This window comes from Dromiciops gliroides, chromosome 4 (assembly GCF_019393635.1).
Source record: "Dromiciops gliroides isolate mDroGli1 chromosome 4, mDroGli1.pri, whole genome shotgun sequence".
NCBI lineage: Eukaryota > Metazoa > Chordata > Mammalia > Microbiotheria > Microbiotheriidae > Dromiciops > Dromiciops gliroides.
Window position 1 is genome coordinate 178726357 of NC_057864.1, and position 21519 is coordinate 178747875.

General features: G+C 41.4%; 1 protein-coding gene across 1 annotated transcript; it reads left to right on the top strand.

Moving 5' to 3' along the window:
• The first annotated feature begins 8035 nt into the window (after window positions 1–8035).
• On the top strand, window positions 8036–21372 carry LRRC59 (leucine rich repeat containing 59). Its single transcript, XM_044000642.1, has 7 exons — window positions 8036–8481; window positions 10124–10183; window positions 14536–14694; window positions 14920–15024; window positions 17438–17510; window positions 19026–19205; window positions 19922–21372. Exons 1-7 carry the CDS (start codon window positions 8377–8379, stop codon window positions 20164–20166), a joined length of 927 nt encoding a protein of 308 aa, XP_043856577.1. The 5' UTR covers window positions 8036–8376; the 3' UTR covers window positions 20167–21372.
• The last annotated feature ends 147 nt before the right edge of the window (window positions 21373–21519 follow it).

Consider the following 21519-nt stretch of genomic DNA (forward strand, 5'->3'; position numbering starts at 1 on the left):
TGTCTTTTCTTTCACTATTCAAGAGATACCTTTCTACTATTCTGGTTCTCTCCCTGTGGTCACCCACAGTATTGCAATGAAACTTTGGAAACTGAGTCACTGAGTCTTGTAATTCTTTTGGGACAACTCAGGATCAGTTTAACCCCAAATTCCATCCCACATCAGTAGTAGTAGTAGTAGTAGTAGTAGTAGTAGTTCTACTACCACCAGCAGCAGCAGTACTACTATTGCTACTACTACTTTCAAAACTCTCCTGTATGACTTTGCTTCCTTCTGAGCTTCCTTCTGTTCTCCTCTTGGCAATTAAACTATATCTATATCTATAATATAGATATATGTTTGTATGTATGTGTATATATGTGTATGTATATGTGTGTGTGTGTGTGTATATATATATATATATATATATATATACACATAAATGAGCCCTTTTTTTGCATCAATATTTCTAACCTCCTCTATCCTCCCTAACCCTTAAGGAAAAACACAAGATGGAGAGGGGAGGACCTCGTAACAGCTAAACATAATCAAGCAAAAAGGAATCCACATAGAGGCCATGCCCCCCAAATGTCTGCCTTTTGGTTCACCTGGTGTCCATCACCTTTGTCAGGAGGTGGGTGACATGTTTCATCATGGTTCTCTGGAGACACGGGTGGTCGTTGCACTGATCAGAAATTCTTTTTTTTTTTTTTTTTAAGTGAGGCAATTGGGGTTAAGTGACTTGCTCAGGGTCACACAGCTAGTGTTAAGTGTAAAAGGCTGGATTTGAACTCAGGTACTCCTGACTCCAGGGCCGGTGCTCTATCCACTGTGCCACCTAGCTGCCCTGATCAGAAATTCTTAAGTCTTTCAAAGAAGTTTTTCTGTATGATGTTGTTCCCAGTAGAAACAGCTTCCCTGGTTGTGTTTATTTTACTCTGTGTCAGTCTATACCACTCAGGAGTACCTTTTATCACCACTTTTATAATTTCTTATGGCACAAAAACATTACATTACACTCACATACCACACAATTTGTTGAGCCATTCCCCAACTAAAGGTCACCTTCTTGTTCTTTGTTTTTCTTTTTTCCTTTTAATCTGCCTTTCAGGATCAAGGACATTGTTTTCCTGGGGACTATTTCCTCCCTTCTATTATCCTCCCTCTTAGCAAACACCTCTCCTTCCCCCCTTCCCCCTTCCTCTCACTCCTTCCTATTTTGCTGTTTAGTCTGATGTATTTGTACACTAAATTATTTTGGGGCACTGTGTGTGCTGAATCATTCTTTGTCCATTTCTGGTATTTACTCTCCCTTCTTAAAACCCTCAGAAGAGAACCAACCAGTTCTTTTGTTTTTCTTCTTTAATTCCTTTGATACTCTTTGAAAAAGGTCCTGAAATCTTGTTTCTTGGTAGGGAAGTTAGCACTGCATCGTTATACAGATCCTTCTAATTGGTCATACAAATTACCCCTTTAGGTTTCTCTTGACTCTTATCTTTGCATTGCTAAGTTCCCACTCAATTCTGATCTTTTCATAAATGTTTAGAAATCCTCTATTCCATTAAAGATCTATTATCTTCTTTCTCCCCAACCTAATTCCCCTCTCCCTTTCCCCAGCCTTAGAATCATACTCACATGTGCAAGGTGAATTATTTTTCATTGTAAGGCTATATCTTTTGTTTTTTTGGAATGTATTCCAAGTCCCCCCTCATTTCTAGTAAAAGCTGCCAGGTTTGGGGGTGATCCTGACTGTAGTTCCTTGGTACTTGAACTGTTTCCTTCTGGATGTTTGTACTATTTTTTTTTTTTTTAGTGAGGCAATGCGGGTTAAGTGACTTGCCCAGGGTCACACAGCTAGTATGTGTCAAGTGTCTGAGGCCGGATTTGAACTCAGGTACTCCTGAATCCAGGGCCAGTGCTTTATCCACTTTGCCACCTAGCTGCCCCCCTATTTTTTTCTTTGATGCGAAAGCTCTGGAATTTGGCTATGATGATATTCCTGGAACTTTTCCTTGAGTTCCCCCCCCCCACCTCTCTTTTTCAGAAGGAGCTCAGTAGATTCTTTTTTTTTCCCTTTTTCCTATTTTTTTTAATTTAATTTTTTTTTTTGGTGGGGCAATGGGGGTTAAGTGACTTGCCCAGGGTCACACAGCTAGTACCTGTCAAGTGTCTGAATTCGGATTTGAACTCAGGTCCTCCTGAAATATTTTCTTCCACTTTCAATCTTTTTGTCATGTTCTAATATTTCTTGTTATTTTGTAGAGTCATTGATTTCTTTGGGCCGTTCTAGTTTTTAGGGGGTCTATATTTGGGTCAGGTTTACTGCTTTCTAAGCTGTTACATTTTTTATGTATTCTCTTTCCAGTTCATTCCTTCCACTCTTTCATTTATATTGTAGCTTGTGCTGCATTTCTTCTAGTTAGCTATGTATTCCTTGTGGAAATCCCCTGTTTGCAATTACAATGGAGTTATTCTCTTTTTTAGGGGAACCTTTAGACTTGTTATGATTTTTGATACTGGTTGGTGGTTTGTTTGTTTGTTTTTTGATATGCTCATTTCTTCAGCTGTAGTTCTTGAATTAGAGCCTTGTTCCAGGGGCAGGCTCTGTGCCCTTCTGGATAGGATGGTCTCCCCTGCTTGGTCTAAACCTGCATCCCTTAGGTTCTTGCATTAACCTCTTCCTCCTGGAGTTAACCTTCCCCCACCCCCTTCTATCTTTTAGATTCAGAGTGTTGTCTATTGGAGGCCTTTTATGATGTCTTAGGATGAGTTGCTAGGGAATTTGGAACCCTGGGGTTAGGTCTGAGCCTTCTTGCTGAAGTACCCACCCTAGACATAATTGCTCCTTGGCCTCGAAAGGGCTCTACCATGTGTTTACAAACATCCTGAGGTAGGAAAATTTTGTTTTTTCCTCTATCACATATTTTTAGTCATTTCTCTAGCCCTCCCTTCCACCTCTTTGGAAGAAAAGGTGAAGAAAAGAAGAAATCTGATCAACCTTAATATTTTATAATTCAAGTATTTTGTTCCTACTCCTTTGCCCCCTTTTTACTCCTCCCCACCCCCATTCCCAAGACCATCCCTGATCTCATCTTTATTTAGCAATAAATTGTCTTTACTCTTTCAGAATGAGACCCGTTACATCTTCCCCTCAGAATTCTAGAAGTATTCTTGAACCAGGGATGTCTTTTTCCATCATCTTGAACCCCTCCCTGTCAATCACAGTGACTAATTCCCTCTTTCCACGTGCCCAATTAGCATCAATTAGCTTTTTTTTTTTTTTAAAGTGAGGCAATTGGGGTTAAGTGACTTGCCCAGGGTCACACAGCTAGTTAAGTGTTAAGTGTCTGAGGCTGGATTTGAACTCAGGTACTCCCGACTCCAAGGCCAGTGCTCTATCCACTGCACCACCTAGCTGCCCCATCAATTAGCTTTTACAAAGGGATACTCGAAATTATAAGAATGGAAAACTAGGGGGCAGCTAGGTGGCAGTGGATAAAACACGGGCCCTGGATTCAGGAGGATCTGAGTTCAGATCTAGCCTCAGACACTTGGCACTACCTGTGTGATCCTGGGCAAGTCACTTAACCCTCATTGCCCCACCAAAAAAGAAAAAAAAATGAGAAACTTGAAGCTATAACAAGAACAGAAGTACAAATATTTCCCCGTGTCACCTCTAGCTCTGGGGAGGGTGAGTTCAGATTTCCTACAATCTCTACATAACACTGGTCCCATCAAATTCAAATTCAAATGCAGAACTCCTGCTGGATGACTGCGTCTCAGCTACCAGGGGGCTGGAAACTAAAAGGCCTAGTCAGTCCTCATTGCTTGGAGACTCAGTGCTAGACTGTTGAGCCCAGCACAAACTCCACTCTCAGGCCCTCCACTAGCTTGCTGTACTGACCTTTCAGGGCTCATTAAATCATAGCCATCTCCGTTTTTTCAAAACCTAAAACAGGAAAAAACAAACATTGTTGAGGCAAGAAAAACTAAAAATAAAACACCCCCGCCACCCCAAACCAACAACTCACAGCCAGGTAGGAAAGAGTTAGACCCAAAGGAACAGGCCTCAGCAGGTTCTGGTTCTCTGGCTACTAGATCTGGCAGAATCGTGACAGAAACATCTGTAGTAATTCAGCGGCCACAGACTACAGTGTCCAGGACACATTACCGACTCAGTAGTGCAGACCAGGTAACAGAAAGGGAGCCTTTTAACTGCCTCTTCAAAACAGAATGTAGGGTAGTGGAAAACTGACTTGTCTTGAGGGTCAGTAGATCTGGCTGTCATCAACAGATTTAGAGCAGCTAGAGATTGTAAAGACTAGCAAGTGCAACAGATCTAGAAAGCTTAAGCGATTTACCCAAAGTCACCTAGCTAGTTAACAGAGTTGGGATTCTCACTCCAGTTCAAACTCCCAGCACAGATCTCCTTTTGTCCAGTTTTTACTAGGAATGGCTGTGTGACCTTGGATTAGTCACTTCCCCTCGTTTCCTTATTTGTGAAACAAGGTGACCTGATTACTGTCTCCTGGCTCTCCTCTTGTCCTTCTGATAGAGCCTCAGTCTCCTTAGCAGGCTCATCTTCTCTCTTATCCCCTACCTAGGGGTGTTCTTTTTTTTTTTTTAGTGAGGCAATTTGGGGTTAAGTGACTTGCCCAGGGTCACACAGCTAGTAAGTGTTAAGTGTCTGAGGCCGAATTTGAACTCAGGTACTCCTGACTCCAGGACCGGTGCTCTATTCACTGTGCCACCTAGCTGCCCCTAGGGGTGTTCTTTAAGGCTCTATCCTAGATCCTTTTCTCTTCTGTTTCTACCCTCTTTCACTTGGTAATCTCTTCTGCTTCAATAGGTTTGAGTATCATCTCTATGCAGATGACTCCATGACTCTATAGATCTAGCCCCAACCTCTCTCTTGAGCTCTAAACCTAATCTACCTATTGTACATTTCAAATTGCTTGTCCCACAGACATCTCAAACTCAACATGAACATGTCCAAAAGAGCATCCATTATTTTCCGTCTGAAGCCTAACCCTCTTCAGAAACTTCCCACTACTGTTAAGAGGACCACCACCCTTCCAGTGTCCCAGGATGGGAACCTCTGCATTATTTTTGTCTTCTCATTCTCACTCATTCCACAGTTGACAAATCTTCCCGTTTATACCTTCACAACATTCTCCTCATCTGTCTTCTTTTCACCAATCCAGAAACTACCACCTTAGTTCAGGCCCTTATAATCTCAGCTTCCTAACTGGTCTCCCCACCTCAAGCCTTTCCCTTCTGTAAAGGACTTTGTTTTGTGCAGTCCCATATCACCTAACAAAGAGGCACCAACATGGAAGACACCAAAGACCTGCTCCTGGGAGAAGAAATCATAAGTTCCCCTACTGTTTGGATGGGAACACTGCCTTTCCACAGGCTGAATCTTTAAAAGTACCAGGATGTTCTGTCTCTCTGTCTGTCTCTTCTCTCTCTTTCTCTCTCCATCTCTCTCTTGCTGTCTCCTTTCTCTTCTCTGTCTCTCTCTTTCCCACCCTGATATCTCTCTCAATCTCTTTCTCCTTCCCCCTCTATTCCTCTCTTCTTTTCCCTCTTTTCTCTTTGTGGCATTCTGCAAGGCAGGGAGGTGCTATTCATCCACAGGATGGGCATCAGGAACTGAGCTGGGTGGGGGGTAAGGAATACCCTCCCTTCCCCTTTAAATCCTATATTTCTTTCTTTCTTTCTTTTTTTTTTTTGGTGAGGCAATTAGGGTTAAGTGACTTGCCCAGGGTCACACAGCTAGTAAGTGTTAAGTGTCTGAGGTTGGATTTGAACTCAGGTACTCCTGACTCCAGGGACAGTACTCTATCCACTGTGCCACCTAGCTGCCCCTAAGTCCTATATTTCTAAGAAATAGTCTTGGGGTTTTGTTCTGTTTTCTTTGTTTTTTTTTAGTTCTAGGTACAGGAAGTGGAGTCTTCATATCTGGATTTAGCCACCATAACCCCTGAGGAGAGGATTCCAGGATAGATGTTATTGCTGACCTAGCAAAGAAGCCCCAAAGAAACCAAGGTGTCTGGGCCTCGAGATCAAGGGGTGCTTTGAACTTGGAACTTGGTGGGACTATGTTTTATAAGAAATGAGCTAAGCTGTGAACCTAGTTACCTGCTTCTCTCTAGAGAATGAGGTGGTATTGGGGAGGGGAGGTGGAGGAAGGGACTGTTTGTATGTTTGTTCTTGCTATACCTTTAAGAAAAATATTTCTTCCTAAAAGCTAATCCAATTATTAAGTGATTAAATGGAATTAGAGTGCAAAACGCCCCCTAAAATTGGGAAAACACCATTGGTGAGGGATTGAGCCAACGGCAGAGAGACCAGACACTCCCCAAATTCCTTAAGAGTACCAGAGAACCCTGGGGGAGGGGTGAAATATAACACTCTTGGCCTTCAGGCAGTGGGCCAGGATAGGCACTGTTACACTTCTAAATCTATCTTCCACACAGCTACCAAAGTAGATTTTCTTAATTTCGGGTCTGATCATATGATCTCCCTGCTCAGTGAACTGCAGTGGCTTCCTGTTGCCTTTATGACAGAATAGAAGCCACACTGCTTGGCTCTTGTGGCCCTTTGCAATCTGGGCCTAGCTATCTTTTCTGTCTCATTGTACCTGACTCCTCTTTCTGAGGTCTATTTTCCAGACAAACTGACGTTTTCACTTTTCCTCACTAAGACCCCTCAATCATCATGTCTGTTGCCTTTGTACTGGCTGTCCTGCATGACTAGAACTACTTCCTCCTCACCTCCACTTTCTAGATAAGAGTCCTTGATTTCCTTCATGACAGCCTTGTAGATTTTTTTTTTTTTACTATAGCAGTAGCTTGATGACAAAGGGGATAATAATACTTATAGAACCTCCTTCAGAGGTGGTGGAAGTGGTAATTCTTTATTAATCAGTGTGAAGTAGAATGCAGATGGTATCTTTTAAATCGGAGAAAAGGGTTTGGAAGAGCAATGATTTAGACTGTGTATGCCTCTCACTAGATCGCAAGGTATTGTCAAGCGGATAAAGATCTGACTGAAGAAACTGGGCACTTGGACCTAGTGACACAGAGGCACCCTCTGACACTTACTGAGTGACTGTGTGACACCAGGAGAGTCACCTAACCTTTTGGTCCTCTGAGCAACCTCAGAGGGGGGTGACAACCAGTATTAGTAGAGAGAATTTCCCAATAATAGCCAGCATTTATACGGCTTTTTAAAGTTTGCCAAGTGTTTTACAAATATCCCATTTTAGAGAAGAGGAATGGGAAGTGAATAAGCACTTACATAGGATCTACTATGTGCCTGATGTTTTACAAATATTATCTCATTTAATCCTCACAAAAACCCCTGGGAGGTAGGTGCTAATATTATCCCCATTTTGTGGAAGAGTAAACTGAGGCAGATATAAGTTAAGTGACTTACCAGGGGTCCCATAGGTGTACGTAAGGTCAAATTTGTACTTCAGATCAGGTTTTCCTGAGTTCATGCCTATTTATGTACTGGGTCACCAAGTTGCCTAATCAATGATGCCTCAGATCTACTATAGATACACATCCATTATGTCCATATAGACCCAATGTATTTAGTGGCTCTGATATATAGTATATACATATATATGTGTAGCTAAATAGTGTATATATGGTGTGAATGTATGTGCACATATAGTGTATCTATAATTTTAGTTATGTGTATATACATGTATATATTGTGTGTATGTGCATGTGAATCTGTAGCTGTATGTATGTCTATAGCTATAGATATGTTATATAGTCTTCTGAAATACGTTGAGAACGGGGACAGTTTCGTGGTACACAGAAGGTGATTAATAAATGCTCGCTGATTGATTGACTAGAACTTTTTAAGGATGGATCGGGGTCTAACACCTTCGCACACAAAGACCCTTCAACCCCCTTGCAAGGGGCATAGGCTATGCTTTCACGTGCATCCCCACGGGAGCCTCCGAGGCACTAGGGGGCGGCGGGGTGCTCGCTCGCGCATGCGCGAGCCTCTCTGGCCCCGACCCGAGGTGCCTCGGTGTCTCCCGGAGGGAAGACGTGGACACGGAAGTGGCTGGCGGCGGTAGTGACGGAGGCGGGAGCAGGGCAGTGGGCTACGGTGACTGGCCACGGTATCGTGGACAGAGGGTAGCGGTGGCACTGCCGGGCCCACGGGTGCGAGGTCGGAAGGGCAGGACGCGGTGGTGTCCGGGCTTCAGCCGTCTGCGGCTGTGCTTGGCAAACGGGCCGTTAAACGGCCATCGCGCGGAGCCTAGCGGAGCGCCCGGGCGCGTGCCCGCTGCCGGAAGCCGCCCCTTCCCCTCTCTGAGTCCTCGCGCGCCCCCGCCGCCCCCCTCTACTCCCAACACCTCCCGGAGCCATGGCCAAGAGCGGAGGCAAGGGGGCCAGCCTGCGCGACAAGTTGGACGGCAACGAGCTGGACCTGAGCCTCGGCGACCTCACCGAGGTGCCCGTCAAGGAGCTGGTTAGTGTGGGCGCCGCCCCGGGACCGAGCGGGAGGGGGAGTCCGGGAACCGGGGCCCCTGGAGCCGGGACTGGACACGTGTCATTCCGGGGGGGAAAGATCCCCTCTCGCTGGTGCCACGGAGGCCCCACTTCCAGGCCCAGTCTGGCGTTTTGGGCAATGCCTCTTCTCCACTCTGGGCCTCAGTTTCCTTCCCTGTAAAAGTTGGGGCTGCGACCCGATGGTATTCTCTGGCTCTGAGCTTCCGTGATGTGTGGGAAATCTAAGGGGAGGGAGGGTCCTGCTGTCTCTTTCTTAAGCCCTGGAGAAGTAGGCCTTCCATGGGACCTGGGTGTGGCTGAGAATTGGTGACAATTGGAAATCTTGCAATCCCGCTATCCCAGCTGCTAGAAGTAGCGTAGAGGCATTGCTTGGGCCGGAAAAAGTTGGGCAGGGTTGGTTGGTCTGTCTGACCTTTGCTTTCTCAAACATATGGGAAGTGTATTGAATCCTAGAATGTTAAGACAGGAAGGGACCTTGGGAATCAGGCTGTTCATTTTTATAGATGAGGAATTTGAAGTTCCAAGAGGGGAAGTAGCTTGCCCGACGGTTGGGATATACACATTGGGGAACTAGTATTCTACCTAAAAGATCCGTATTCAAACCTGGCTCTACCACTTGTTAGCATTATGACCTTGGACAAAGCCAGTTTCCATTTCTGGGCGTTATTTTCCTCTTCTGTAGACTGAGTGGGTTAAGACTAGATAGATAGGGGGCAGCTAGGTGGCTCGGTGGATAAAGCACCGACCCTGGTTTCAGGAGGACTTGAGTTCAAATCTCACCTCAGACACTTGACACTTACTAACTACGTGACCCTGGGCAAGTCACTTAATCCCCATTGCTCCCGCAAAAAAAAAAAAAAAAAGACTAGATAGATGATTCCTAGAGACCCTTCCAGCTATAATATCCTGCAATTCTTTGGTTCCTATTAGGAATAGAATGTCATGAATTGAATGTCTTATCACTGGTCTTAACTCAAAGGGGAGATCATTCTCATTTCAGCTTAAAACAGGATGGAGTTCAGTCTGCTGTAGGTTAGCACTGGCAAATTGGGCAGGAGTTGTTAATGGTAGTTGGATATATTTCAGGGCGGGGATCATAAACTTGGATGGAAAAAAAGGTCTTTATTTTCACTAACCTTTAATGGAAATTTAGTGTTTCCTTCATTTTCGAATTTTGGAAAACAAACAAAAAACAACTTTATTCTGAGAAGTGGTTCATAGGCTTCACCTGACTCAACAACAACAACAAAAGTAAAAAACTCCTGTTCAAGCCAGAAGAAGGGATGCTTCTGAAAACTTTTAAGATATATCTAGTGTTGTTCTGAATCCCTGTTGTTCTGTTTTATTCTAGTATAGAAGTTTTCCCTCACTACGTGCCCTATAGCCACACTTTGCTCTTTCTATACTACCATAAGTAACTGATGGCTGGCCTCAGTTTTTGCTCTCCTTTTTGAGCCCTCTCAGGATTTCTAGTTTTGTGCTTTCTAGTCTATCCTGACTCTCCTACTCTAGAAGATACTCTATTAGCAAACAGATGTTACCAAGTATAGTAGCCTCTGACCAAATATGGATTTTACATTTCTCCTCTTCTCCTTTCTTAGGCTGCTCTCCCAAAGGCCACAGTACTGGATCTGTCCTGCAACAAACTGACTTCTTTACCGGTAAGATCAGCAAAGCATTCTGGTTCTCCTTGGAGCACCTGGCGGGGGATGTTTCTTGCTCCCAGTTGGGGGAATGTGCTATGAGCATGACTCCCTGGAGAGCCAATGACTCCAATCAAATATGTGGAGGCTAGTAGTTAGTTTTAGGAGGAGGGATTGATGAGGATCGTATTAATTTAATTACTTTATTGGATATTTATAATGTGTAAGGCCCTTTGATATATTTTGTGGGGGATTCAAACAATAAAATGTATCTTCTGTCTTCGTGGGAATTAAAGTCTAGTAGGGGGAAATATAATAACACACACATTTATACAAGATGATAGTGCAAATATAATCAGAAAGATAAATAGTGCTATTGAAGCTTAGATAAAGGAGAAATTACTATTGGGTTGAGTGATGTGGATTGAATGAATGAATAAAGCATTTATTAAGTGCTTACTACATATATATATATATATATATATATATATATATATATATATATATATATATATATATATATATATATATATATATATATATATATATATATATATAGCACTGTGTTAAGGCTGGGATATAGATAGAATAGTCAAACTTCTGCTCTAAAGAAGCTTTCATTCTAATGAGGAAGACACATGGAAGGTTATAGTTGCAAATTGAGTGAAAAAGAAAGGATACAGTGGCAAAGCAGATGGTAATGCCTCTTTAATGTCATTTCCATTGGTAAAATCATTTTGAGGTTTGAGGAAGGCTTCATTGAGGAAGTGGAATTTGCAGTAGGTCTTGCATGGTGGCCAGGTGGAAGTTGGGGGAAATGAAACTTCAGGTGAGCAACATGTGCCTAAAAAGTAGCGAGTCTTAGGCCAAGTTTAGGGGAAGGAAAGTAGTGTAGTTTTGCTGGTGTGGAGTATATGTGCATCTATATGGGTAGTAGATATGTGTGTGAAGAGGAATCTCAAAGAAGCCCAGTGTCATGTATTTATCTCTGGCAGTTGGGGCTTCCCCAAAGGGCCAGCAGAGGGTGTCTCTTTAGATAACTTGGCCACCAGTTTCAGAATTTGAATGGTTTACTAGTTCCTCTTCTAAGCAGATCCAGCCGAAGCCATGAGTCAAAGCTATTCTTGGGAACTGGGTGAGAAACCAAGAGAAGCAGTAGTGGGGGAAGTCATGAAAGCTAAGAAACATACTCAAGAGGGAAATTTGGGTCAGCAGGTCAAAAGCAGCCATATCTTAAGATACCAAGGTGGAAGCCGTCAGAAGCAAGATGCTTGACATCTTCTATGCTTGAATATTTGGAAGGTTTTGGGTAGTAGGTGTAGATTGTTAAAGGGGCTTAACATAGGGGATCTGCAAAGAAAAGTTGGGCATGAATCAGAGGGTATTGAAAGCTGGGGGAGTTTTGATGTGCAGTAGCTACTGAAGGCTTTTGAGTAGGAATTGTTTTGTGACTAGTGCTTTGCTTTTGGAAGGTTAATATCATCCTTGTGTAAAGCGGTTAGTGTATTGAAATGGAGAGGCCAGTTAGGGTACTGAAGTAATTATCACACCTGAACCAGAGTGATGGCCATGGTATGGTAATGGATAGACAAAAGAGATCTTGTGAAGGATTCAGTGATTACAGGAGAAAGAAGTCAAAGATGACAGATTTTTAAGTCTTCAGAAATGGTGGTGCCATTACAAACAGTGATGTCATGAAGAGAAGCAGGTTTTGTAGGGAAATTGATGAATGAGAGAGCCTTGTCATAGAATAGCTTAGGCTATGCTTGGTTTTTTTGGCATTAAGGCTCAGGGATATGAGATTGAGTGGATAAAGCTCCAGATTAGGAGAGGAAAAAAACCTGGGGTTTAGTTTGTGCTTTATCTACAATGTGGGCAAGTCACTCATTCTCTTTTTGCCTCAGATTATCCCTTTGCAAAGTGAGGAAAATATATCATGCCTCACATCACTGAGGAGAATGGAAACAATTTTGTGAATCGCTTTGAGTTCCTAGGAAGAAGGGTAATTTAGAAACAACATGCTTCCTTGGTGGGGACAGGAAAGGATTATTGGGCCTTGGACTCATCTCTGTGGCTGCTAGCTCATCAGCTGCCCAAGTAAGAAACTATAATTTGAGACTAACCACTTTTTGTCATCACATCCAGTCTGTTACCAATTCCTGTTGCTTTGTCCTTCACAACTCCTCCCAAATCTACCATTTACCTTCCATCCCTTATAAGTGCTAGCTTAAGTTTAGGTCCTGGTTATCTCTTATCTGGTTGACTTCCAGATTCATCATCACATTTAGCATTGACCTGGCTGTTACTTTAACAAAAAATTGAAAAAGCATTTATTAAACCTCTTTTGCATATAAAACCTATATTAACCTTGTACTGGGTGGGGAAAGAGGGGGAAGACATAAAATAAGACATGGTCCTTGCCTTCAAAGCATATTCTAGCTAGGTTGGGAGATAGGACACATACATGTAAATCCACAAGAGAACAGAACAAGACTGTCTAGAAATGAGCTAAAATGGTAAAATTCAGGTGGGGCTACAGGGAAATAGGCTCTATACTATACAGCTGGTGGCACAGTAGAGTGTCACAGATTTCTTGGAGATTAGACTGACAGTATACAATAAGAATCACAACACTAATCATCTCCTTTGAGTCAGTATTTAATGAAAGGACTGATTTATACAAAAATGTAGCTGTTTTATTGGTAATAGGCAAAAAATAGGAAAGAATTTACCATTGGAGAATAGCTGAACATCTACAATTGACTTAATTTTATTGCCAAAGCTGTCTCCTCTTCACTTCCTCACTTTGTCTTGACAGACCTTTCTCAAGATTCCCTAACTTCTCTTTGAATCAATAAGCCAGTATCAAGTTTCTCACAAGTAAATTCAGTACCAGAATCAGTAGATGGAAGGACTGGAAAGTACTTTAGAAATCAACCCTCTCATTTTACAGAGAAGGGAACTGAAGCCCAGCCCCTTAAATATGTGGGGAATGACACTGTGCAGAGTTCAACAGAGAAACAAATTTTGTAAGCCATAAAAAGGACACTAAAAGTATTGATTGTGCTTTGGGAGAAAACTCACATTGGAAGAGTAAGATGATAATAATTGAAATCACTTCAGGTTTTCCTTTGAGCCTTTTTATGGGGTGCCAAGTTATATATTTCTTTAACATATCTATATGTGTATGTATGTACATACATAGATAGATATAGGTATAATCTCACCCCTACACTCTAGTCAAACTTGGCAATTTGCTATTACCTGTGTACACATCCTGTGCTTTACATACTTTTTCTCACATCCTGTGCTTAGAGTTCCCTTAAACCAAAATTTGTCAGAAACCATTCTTGAAGAATCCCTCTTTCATGAGCACTTTATTGTTTTCCACCACCTTCCTCAAACTGGCTGTGCTTCTTTCTCTCCTCTGAACCACTTTATATCATTTTGCTTAAACTTTTCTTATGGTACTTAGCATATTCTGCTTTAAATTATAGTTATTAACATATTTGAGGGCAGGGATTGTTTTAAAAACTTTTTTATAATATGAACATCAGGATATGAAATTTTTTAAAAAGTATATGTTAAATGTAACACTGTAGTAACATGGCAACTCTGCTCTTTTTGTGTCCCCTCCTGAACTTTCTGTGTAATTTTAAAAATGTTTTATTGATGCTCTGTTTTTTGGCACTTCAGTCACTATCACTTAGAGGACTGGGTTTTGCTTATCTTTTTCGTATGCACTGCCCTGCCTTTCACACAGCAGGTGCTCAGTAAGTATTTGATTATTTGAGTTGAATTCATGAAGCTTTTAAAATTCTTCCTCTTGAGGAAACAGTTCTTCTGAACTTCCCCTCTGCACATGTAACTCCTTTGCCACTCTCTTCCTTGTTTAATACCTGGTCCGTTATCTATGCTCTTTGATTATAAGTGTCTAGAGAAAGAGCAAGAGAGTGTCTGATTTGCTAATACAGTGCTGGGCCCAGCATTCAGATCATTAATAGCTGACATTTAGAGTGCTTTCTGCTTTATAAAGAGCTTTATTTGGTGTTAACAACATGCCTATGAGATAGACACTATGAAATTTTAATTCTCATTTTACACATGTAGAAAGAGTCCTAGAGAGGTTAGGTTACTTGCTCAGGGTTACACAGATAATTGTTGTCAGGGACCAGATTTGGACCCAAATTTCTCCCAACTCCATGTCCATGTTTCTTTCCATTATACTGTTTTATTTTTTAATGATTATGATGTGACCTTCATTCATAATATGTGCAAGGGCTTGACTAGGTCTACCTGTTATAGAAGTCTTAAGTGTTTTTCTAAATGCTTGTGGAATTGAATAGAATTCTCTTTGGTTTGGGTTCTAGTCTGATTTCTGTGGACTGACACACCTGGTGAAACTGGACTTGAGTAAAAATCGCCTGCAGCAGCTGCCTGCTGACTTTGGCCGTCTGGTCAACCTACAGCACCTGGACCTCCTCAACAACAGACTTGTCACCCTGCCTGTCAGCTTTGCTCAGCTTAAGGTAACAATTCTCCATAAGGCCAAACACTGGCAAATATGTCTTGCACACCAGTGCATTATCTCTTTAAAGGCTTATGGCAGAGTCTTTTCAATCCCACTGGAGGGAAATACTTTACCTGACTGCCTCAGTCAGTTAGAATCTAAATTGTTTTCTACCCTTTATTTTTATTTACCTTGAATGAGCATGTTTGTGAATTCTAGTTTAAACTGTCTGTCTCCTCTTTAGAACCTGAAATGGCTGGATCTGAAGGATAACCCTCTAGATCCTGTCCTGGCCAAAGTAGCTGGTGATTGTTTGGATGAGAAGCAGTGTAAGCAGAGTGCTATCAGGGTAAGGATATGACCCCTGTAGTTTGTCCTTATGTATTCCCCGGTTCATGTGTTCTCATGGTATTGGCACCTTCTTATTTTTTCTCTTAAAGCTTTTTTGTTGACTAAAGGAACTTGTCAACCATAACATATTCGTGATTATATTTATATTGCACTTTGCAAGCCTTAAGGTAAAATATCAGTGTTAGCTATTATTTAATTGTAGTGGCCATATCAGGATATATGTCCTGATTTTACTAATATGAGAAATAAAAACACACCACCACGGCTTTCTGCCTATCAACACTTTCTGTAATCACTAGGCAAGGCTGGCATCATAGGATGAAGGCACTGTGGGCTTCTCATCTCTAAAATCATAGTCACTGTCCTAGATTTCTACCTTGCTGGTTGAGTAGACTATTGTGGTCCACACTGCTTATCTGATTTCTTAATGTTATAGTAAGGAAATATCTACTAGTGTTAACTGAGCCTAAATTTCACAGTGAGGGTTTAAGTTTCATCATTTCTGACTATTATCTGTCCATTTCTATGCTGTGGTCATAGTGACTGACTGCTAAGTCTCTTAAATAGCAGGTATCTTTTAAAATGAGTTATTTTGTTTCTCTTGGTATATTAAATATATATATTTTTGGATAGTTCTAGTAAGTGGTTACTATGATGGACAATAAAACAACTTTTCAGGACCCCTTCCATTTCCTTCTCTAAATTGGATGTGTCTTATAGCAGGAACTGACAGGTTGGTAGTAAGTTTAACACCTAGAGTCCCAGAGAATTTGAACTTTGGCTAACTTCCACTGATGTGCTTGGCTTTTCTCCAGATCTGTGAAACAAACACCTGTTGTTTGAATAGCCTACTCATGCATTGAGCTGTACTTCCTCTCCAAAAGGTTTCAGACATATGTAAGCATAGTGAGTTTCAGTTCTGTGTCATGTAGTGTAGTATTCTGGCCTCTGGAACTTGAAAACTGATTTGAAGGGGGTCACTTCACTATACCTTGTCTCCTCTGCCTATTTTTACTGTGTGTGGCTAGAGTATGGAGATGTCAGGATCCCAGATTATTAGAAACTTATTTGAAAATAAGTGTCCAGTGTTGTGTTTATCTTGATAAGGGCTAAGATCATGCCCAAGTGTAGCTGCAAAAGATGGAAATATACATTGTATCTTAACATTTGACAGTTCAGATTTTACCACCTTTGTTCCATATACAGACAGTATCCTCTTTTTTTTTTTTTTTGGTGAGGCAGTTGGGGTTAAGTGACTTGCCCAAGGTCACACAGCTAGTAAGTGTTAAGTGGCTGAGGCCAGATTTGAACTCAGGTCCTCCTGAATCCAGGGCTGGTGCTCTATCCGCTGTGCCACCTAGCCGCCCCATACAGACAGTATCTTAAGAAAACTCTTCCTTCTTTGGTACCTTACATGAGGTTTGAGTGGCCCTTCTTGTTGCTTTTAGATTCTAAGGCTCAGTTTATCTGGAGTTAAGAGTTCAGGGTGAGGACTGAAATGGAGTTGTATTTAAAAGCTTTTTAAATACTATTTTAATGAATTAAGCATCTTGTTTAGCCCTGATTGGTTGGGGTGCAAAGATAGGAATTAAATTTTCTGTAAGTTCTCAAATGCCTAAAATGGTATAAGGAAACCCAGAACTTTGAAAATGCTACTTGCTCATCCCTAGAGCTTAGTTACTTTGAGCTAGTATGTTAGTAATAAGAATTCATATTCTTTTTTGTGGTAGCAAAAAAAAAATGGAAACAATAGTGCTGTGGCAGCTAGGTGGCACAGTGGATAGAGCACCGGCCCTGGAGACAGGAGTACCTGAGTTCAAATTTGGCCTCAGACACTTAACACTTACTAGCTGTGTGACCTTGGGCAAGTCACTTAACCCCAATTGCCTCACTTAAAAAAAAATAAAAACAAAAAACAAAACAAAAAACAGTAGTGCTCACCAGTTGTTGGTGTAATGATTGGAATGACGCCACCTGCTGGAGACTTACTGTAGGAAAGCTCCAACATGAGGAGAGGGCCTCTGAGGGCAGGACCATGCATCTTTTCTTTGGCGTAGTAGATAAACATTGTGGTATGAGAATGTAAGGAAGTATTACGTGCCATCAAAATTAACAAATATGAGTTCAGAGAAGTGTGGGACTTAGGTGAACTGATGCAGAGTGAAGTAAGACTCAGGAAAACGACATATATAAGGACTATATGACAGCAAATAGTATAAAGGAAACTTGACACCTTGTCATTGTAATGCCAAAGCTTGGCCCAAGGAAAGAGTTGAGAAAATGCACATCCTCCCTTTCATCAGAGGTGGGAGACCATACTCCACGTTAGGCATGATCATTGTGTTGGTTTGGTTTTACCAAACTGCTGTTTTCATCTGTAAGCACTACAGTACTGACTCTTGTCTTTGCAGGTCCTGCAGCACATGAAGGTCATTCAGGCTGATCAAGAGCGAGAGAAACAAAGGCGGCTGGAGGCTGAGCGAGGTAAGGACGCATTGTTTTGAATGAAAAAATGTTAAAAGAAATAAAAATATTAAATGTTTATTATGTGCCAGTCAGTATGTTAAATGCTAGGGATACTCTGTGTGTGTGTGTGTGTGTGTGTGTGTGTGTGTGTGTGTGTGTGTGTGTGTGTGTGTGTCTATATCTGTATTGCATGCATGCCAAAGAGTAGCAGTGACCAAGGAAGGGAGTTTTGTTTTGGAGAGGTGGGAAGTGGGGGAAAGAGGCATGAGGATAGTGGCAGCATGCAGCTGGTAAGAAGGCCTGGCTGGATGTGAAACTGATCATGCTCTGGTGCCTTGGACTAATAACCAATATAGTTAGCTCTGTAGGCTAGTCACCAATTACTTGGGTTGGTTCCCTGGGGCTAGAGATTGAAAGATAAGTGAATTAGTTTTTCCTGGGCTTGGAGGTATGGATTCTGAAAATTTTCTGATTTTAAGACTCCTTTCAGACTCTTATCATCAGGTCAACTTAGTCAATAGATCACATTACCAAAACTGATATTTTCTGAATATCAGAAGCTGGAAACCAGCAGAGTGAATAGAGGTGGGTTGGTGATTCCTGATCCATTTTATAGAGAATTTTGACAAATAGTTGTAGGTTGTTTGTTTTACCATATAATTACAGGCATATTCTGATGTAGCTTAGCCAACTGAAAAATAAAACTTGAACCATGATCAGTTCATGATTTGAGGCTTGTCTGTTTGAAACATTGTGTTGATCTCAAGATGTTAGAGACTATAGCATAAAAGTTGTTTGCTTTCAAATTTAACTTTGTTTACTTTATAAATCAAACATCAGACTAAAGGACACCACCCATTCAGCCTCTCTTTAATCTAACCCTAAATAGGTGCACTTTATTTTCTTAGTCTCAGTAGACTTCTTTGTATATTTCTCATCCATTCTTCAGCTTAGGATAAGTGGAACTCTACAGATATTACCCCTCTCTTCGGAGCTCTATTTTCTTTTCTAGTGTTCTATCTTAGATTCATCTTTTGGCAATATAAGAGTCAATACCTATACTTTATTTTGCATGTACCCCTTCTATATATAATATTCTAACATTTCAGTTTCATTTCCTAAGTCATGTGCTGTTGAGATTAGGAATGCCTTCATGAAAATTCAGCAGTAAAGATTTATTTCCTGGAAAAGATGGGAGGCAGTCTTATCTTATTAACTGCTCCATGACACAGAGGGAAAGAATACTGAATTTATCCAGTGTTTGCAATCAGAAAGTATATGTGAACTTGAAGAAGAAATCTGTCTCTCTCTTAGGAAATGGGATAGGTTTATGGGGAAGTTCTGATTATAGATTTAGGAGTGGAAGGAACCTAAGGTCATCTGGTCCAGTCACCACAGTTTACAGATGAGCAAAGGAAGGCCTAGAGGCTGTGACTTGCTCAGAAAGCAAGCATAAAAATGGCTGAGTAAGAACTTCAAAACTATTTCCATTGTGGCAGTATTGTGGAAAAGAAATATTTTTTGTGCTCTTAGAAATAGAGAAAAAGCGTGAGGCAAAGCAGCGGGCCAAGGAAGCCCAAGAACGAGAAGTGAGGAAAAAGGAGAAAGCAGAAGAGAAGGAACGTCGTCGAAAGGAATATGATGCTGTCAAAGCAGCTAATAAGAAGGAACAAGAGAAAAAACCCAAGAAGGAGACACATCATCAGCCTGCAAGTATGTTGTCACAACTTTCCAGTAAAAATGACAGCTGAGAATTGTTTTGTGCATTCAGTAGCAGGAATCAGTGAGTCTGAAAACTATTCAGCTGATGTATAATGTGAATTGAAGTTAGGAAACACTGTAAAGAGCTACGATTTAGGAAATAGTTTTCTGTTTGGTAATCCATAGACCAAGATGTCCAAATTCTGAATCAGTCAGCCTTTGATTCTGGGTTAATAGATTAATAATAATTATTAGTAGACCATATGGAAGAACAGTCATCATTAAGAGTATATACCCTGTCAGGGCAGTTCAGTGGCACAGTGGATAAAGCACTGGCCCTGGATTCAGGAAGACCTGAGTTCAAATCTGGCCTCAGACACTTACTAGCTATGTGACCCTGGGCAAGTCACTTAAATCCTCATTGTCCCTCGCCCGCCTCCCCCCCCCCCCAAAAAAAGAGTATATACCCTGTTATATATACATCCATTTTAGATTCTTTTCTCTTAAAAAAATCAAAGGGAGGGGAAAGCTGTTTTCATCCTTTTGAATATAATATTGTCCAAGAAACAATCTTAAGCACTTTTCCCTTTTATAAAATTGCCTTAGTTATTACTCTTTATTAAAAAGTGGACCAGCAGAATGTGATTTGGCACATTTCTCAACAGGGTAGGGAGGATCTGTCCACTAGGGCCTTCTTCTCTTTGTCTAACATGTCTTTATCATTCTAGAGGCCAAGTCTGGTTCCCGCTCTGTGAAGTCTCGCCCTCAAAAGCACTCCTGGTCCTGGGCTTTCTTAAAGCTGCTGCTGATGGTGCTCCTCAGTGCCACAGGAGTTTTAGTTGCCTGTCAGGTGACAGATCTACAGTGGCAGCCTTTCTGCGTCAGTGTGAACACCATCTATGAGAATGTTGTCCATGGGCTTCGTAGCCATGAAATCCTGCAGCGAGTCTTACAGCCAAACTCTCAGCAATAAGTGTGTTATCAGCATTGGCTGCCTCGTCGTCTGTGGAGCCAAGATTCCTATGGAATTGTGTTCTGCCAGACACTACCTTTTATAGCATTGGACAATCAATTGGTACCTGAGACACCCATTTTTATGTCCTAGGAGATCCATGTTAGAACTTGCCTCTGTTCCTTATGCAAGGTTCTGTTCCCTGTAGATTTAGAAAATGGGAAGGGGTGGGGGTGGGGGGAGCAGTAGTCTGCATGTCTAAAGGAATAAGCTTGAGGGGAGGACGAAAACATTCCCCTTTTCTAATCCAGGTATCCAAAGCTATGTAAAGGCGAGGCATATTTTTACTAAACGGTCAGCTGTCTCAACATTTATATTTTTGTATGTCACAAATCTATCCACTCGTAATTTCCTGGGCCAGGATCTCACTGACAACAAAAACCAGTTCAGGAGGCAATAAATGCAAAACTTACTGTCCGAGATAAAAATACCTATTTTCTTATAAATCAGACACTAATGCAATTTGGTAATAACAGAAATAATGGATTTTTTAATAGTTGGATTGGACCTTAACAACCATTTAGTCCAACCCCCTAATTTTATAGTGGCTTAATTAATGACAGAGCCTGAATCCAGTTGTCCCAATCCAGTGTTGAAACTTTTCATCATGTCCATATAAACTCAGGGGGCTAGACAGAAATATGGCCTGGCTTATTAGCACCAAAGAAAAATCTCCTTTGGCTTATCAGTGGCAACCTCGAACAAGTTTTTCAACCATTTCAGGCCCTTTGTGGTCCATCCAGACTTTTACATTCCTTTCAATTCCAGAAAAAATGAGGACCACCTGAAGGTTTTGAGTACAGGCAAGGCATCACCATGTCAGAAAAGGAAAGCCCTTTGTTGCTATGATTGAGGGCTGTCATTATCTGCAGCATGGGTCATTCTTAGTTGGAGTAGATGCTGCTTTAAGATTTATGACTTCTGTTACCTGCCTCTTAATAGCACAGGGTTTTAAGAGGCATCAGCAATATTGTGCAAAATTAAAATTTTGCTTATTAGCAAAGCCAGACAGCCAGTTTAAGCTAGATTAAATATGGGGCTAATTTTGTTTTAGGTCTTTTTCTCAGGGAGAAATGGATAATTATTGCCCCATGATGATGCTTATTCACTGGAAAAATTCCTGATTAAAAAAAAAAAAAAGCCACTTCTGGGACAGCAAGGGGTAGACACTACCAACTCCAGGGACAAAACACAAGTATTTTAGCACAGTGATGGAACAGCCCTACCCTTGAGGACTCTCCTAGCATTGAGAAAAGATTTTTTTTTTTGGTTCCTATTTTCACTATTTCTATTTGAAACACGAGTGGTAGTAGA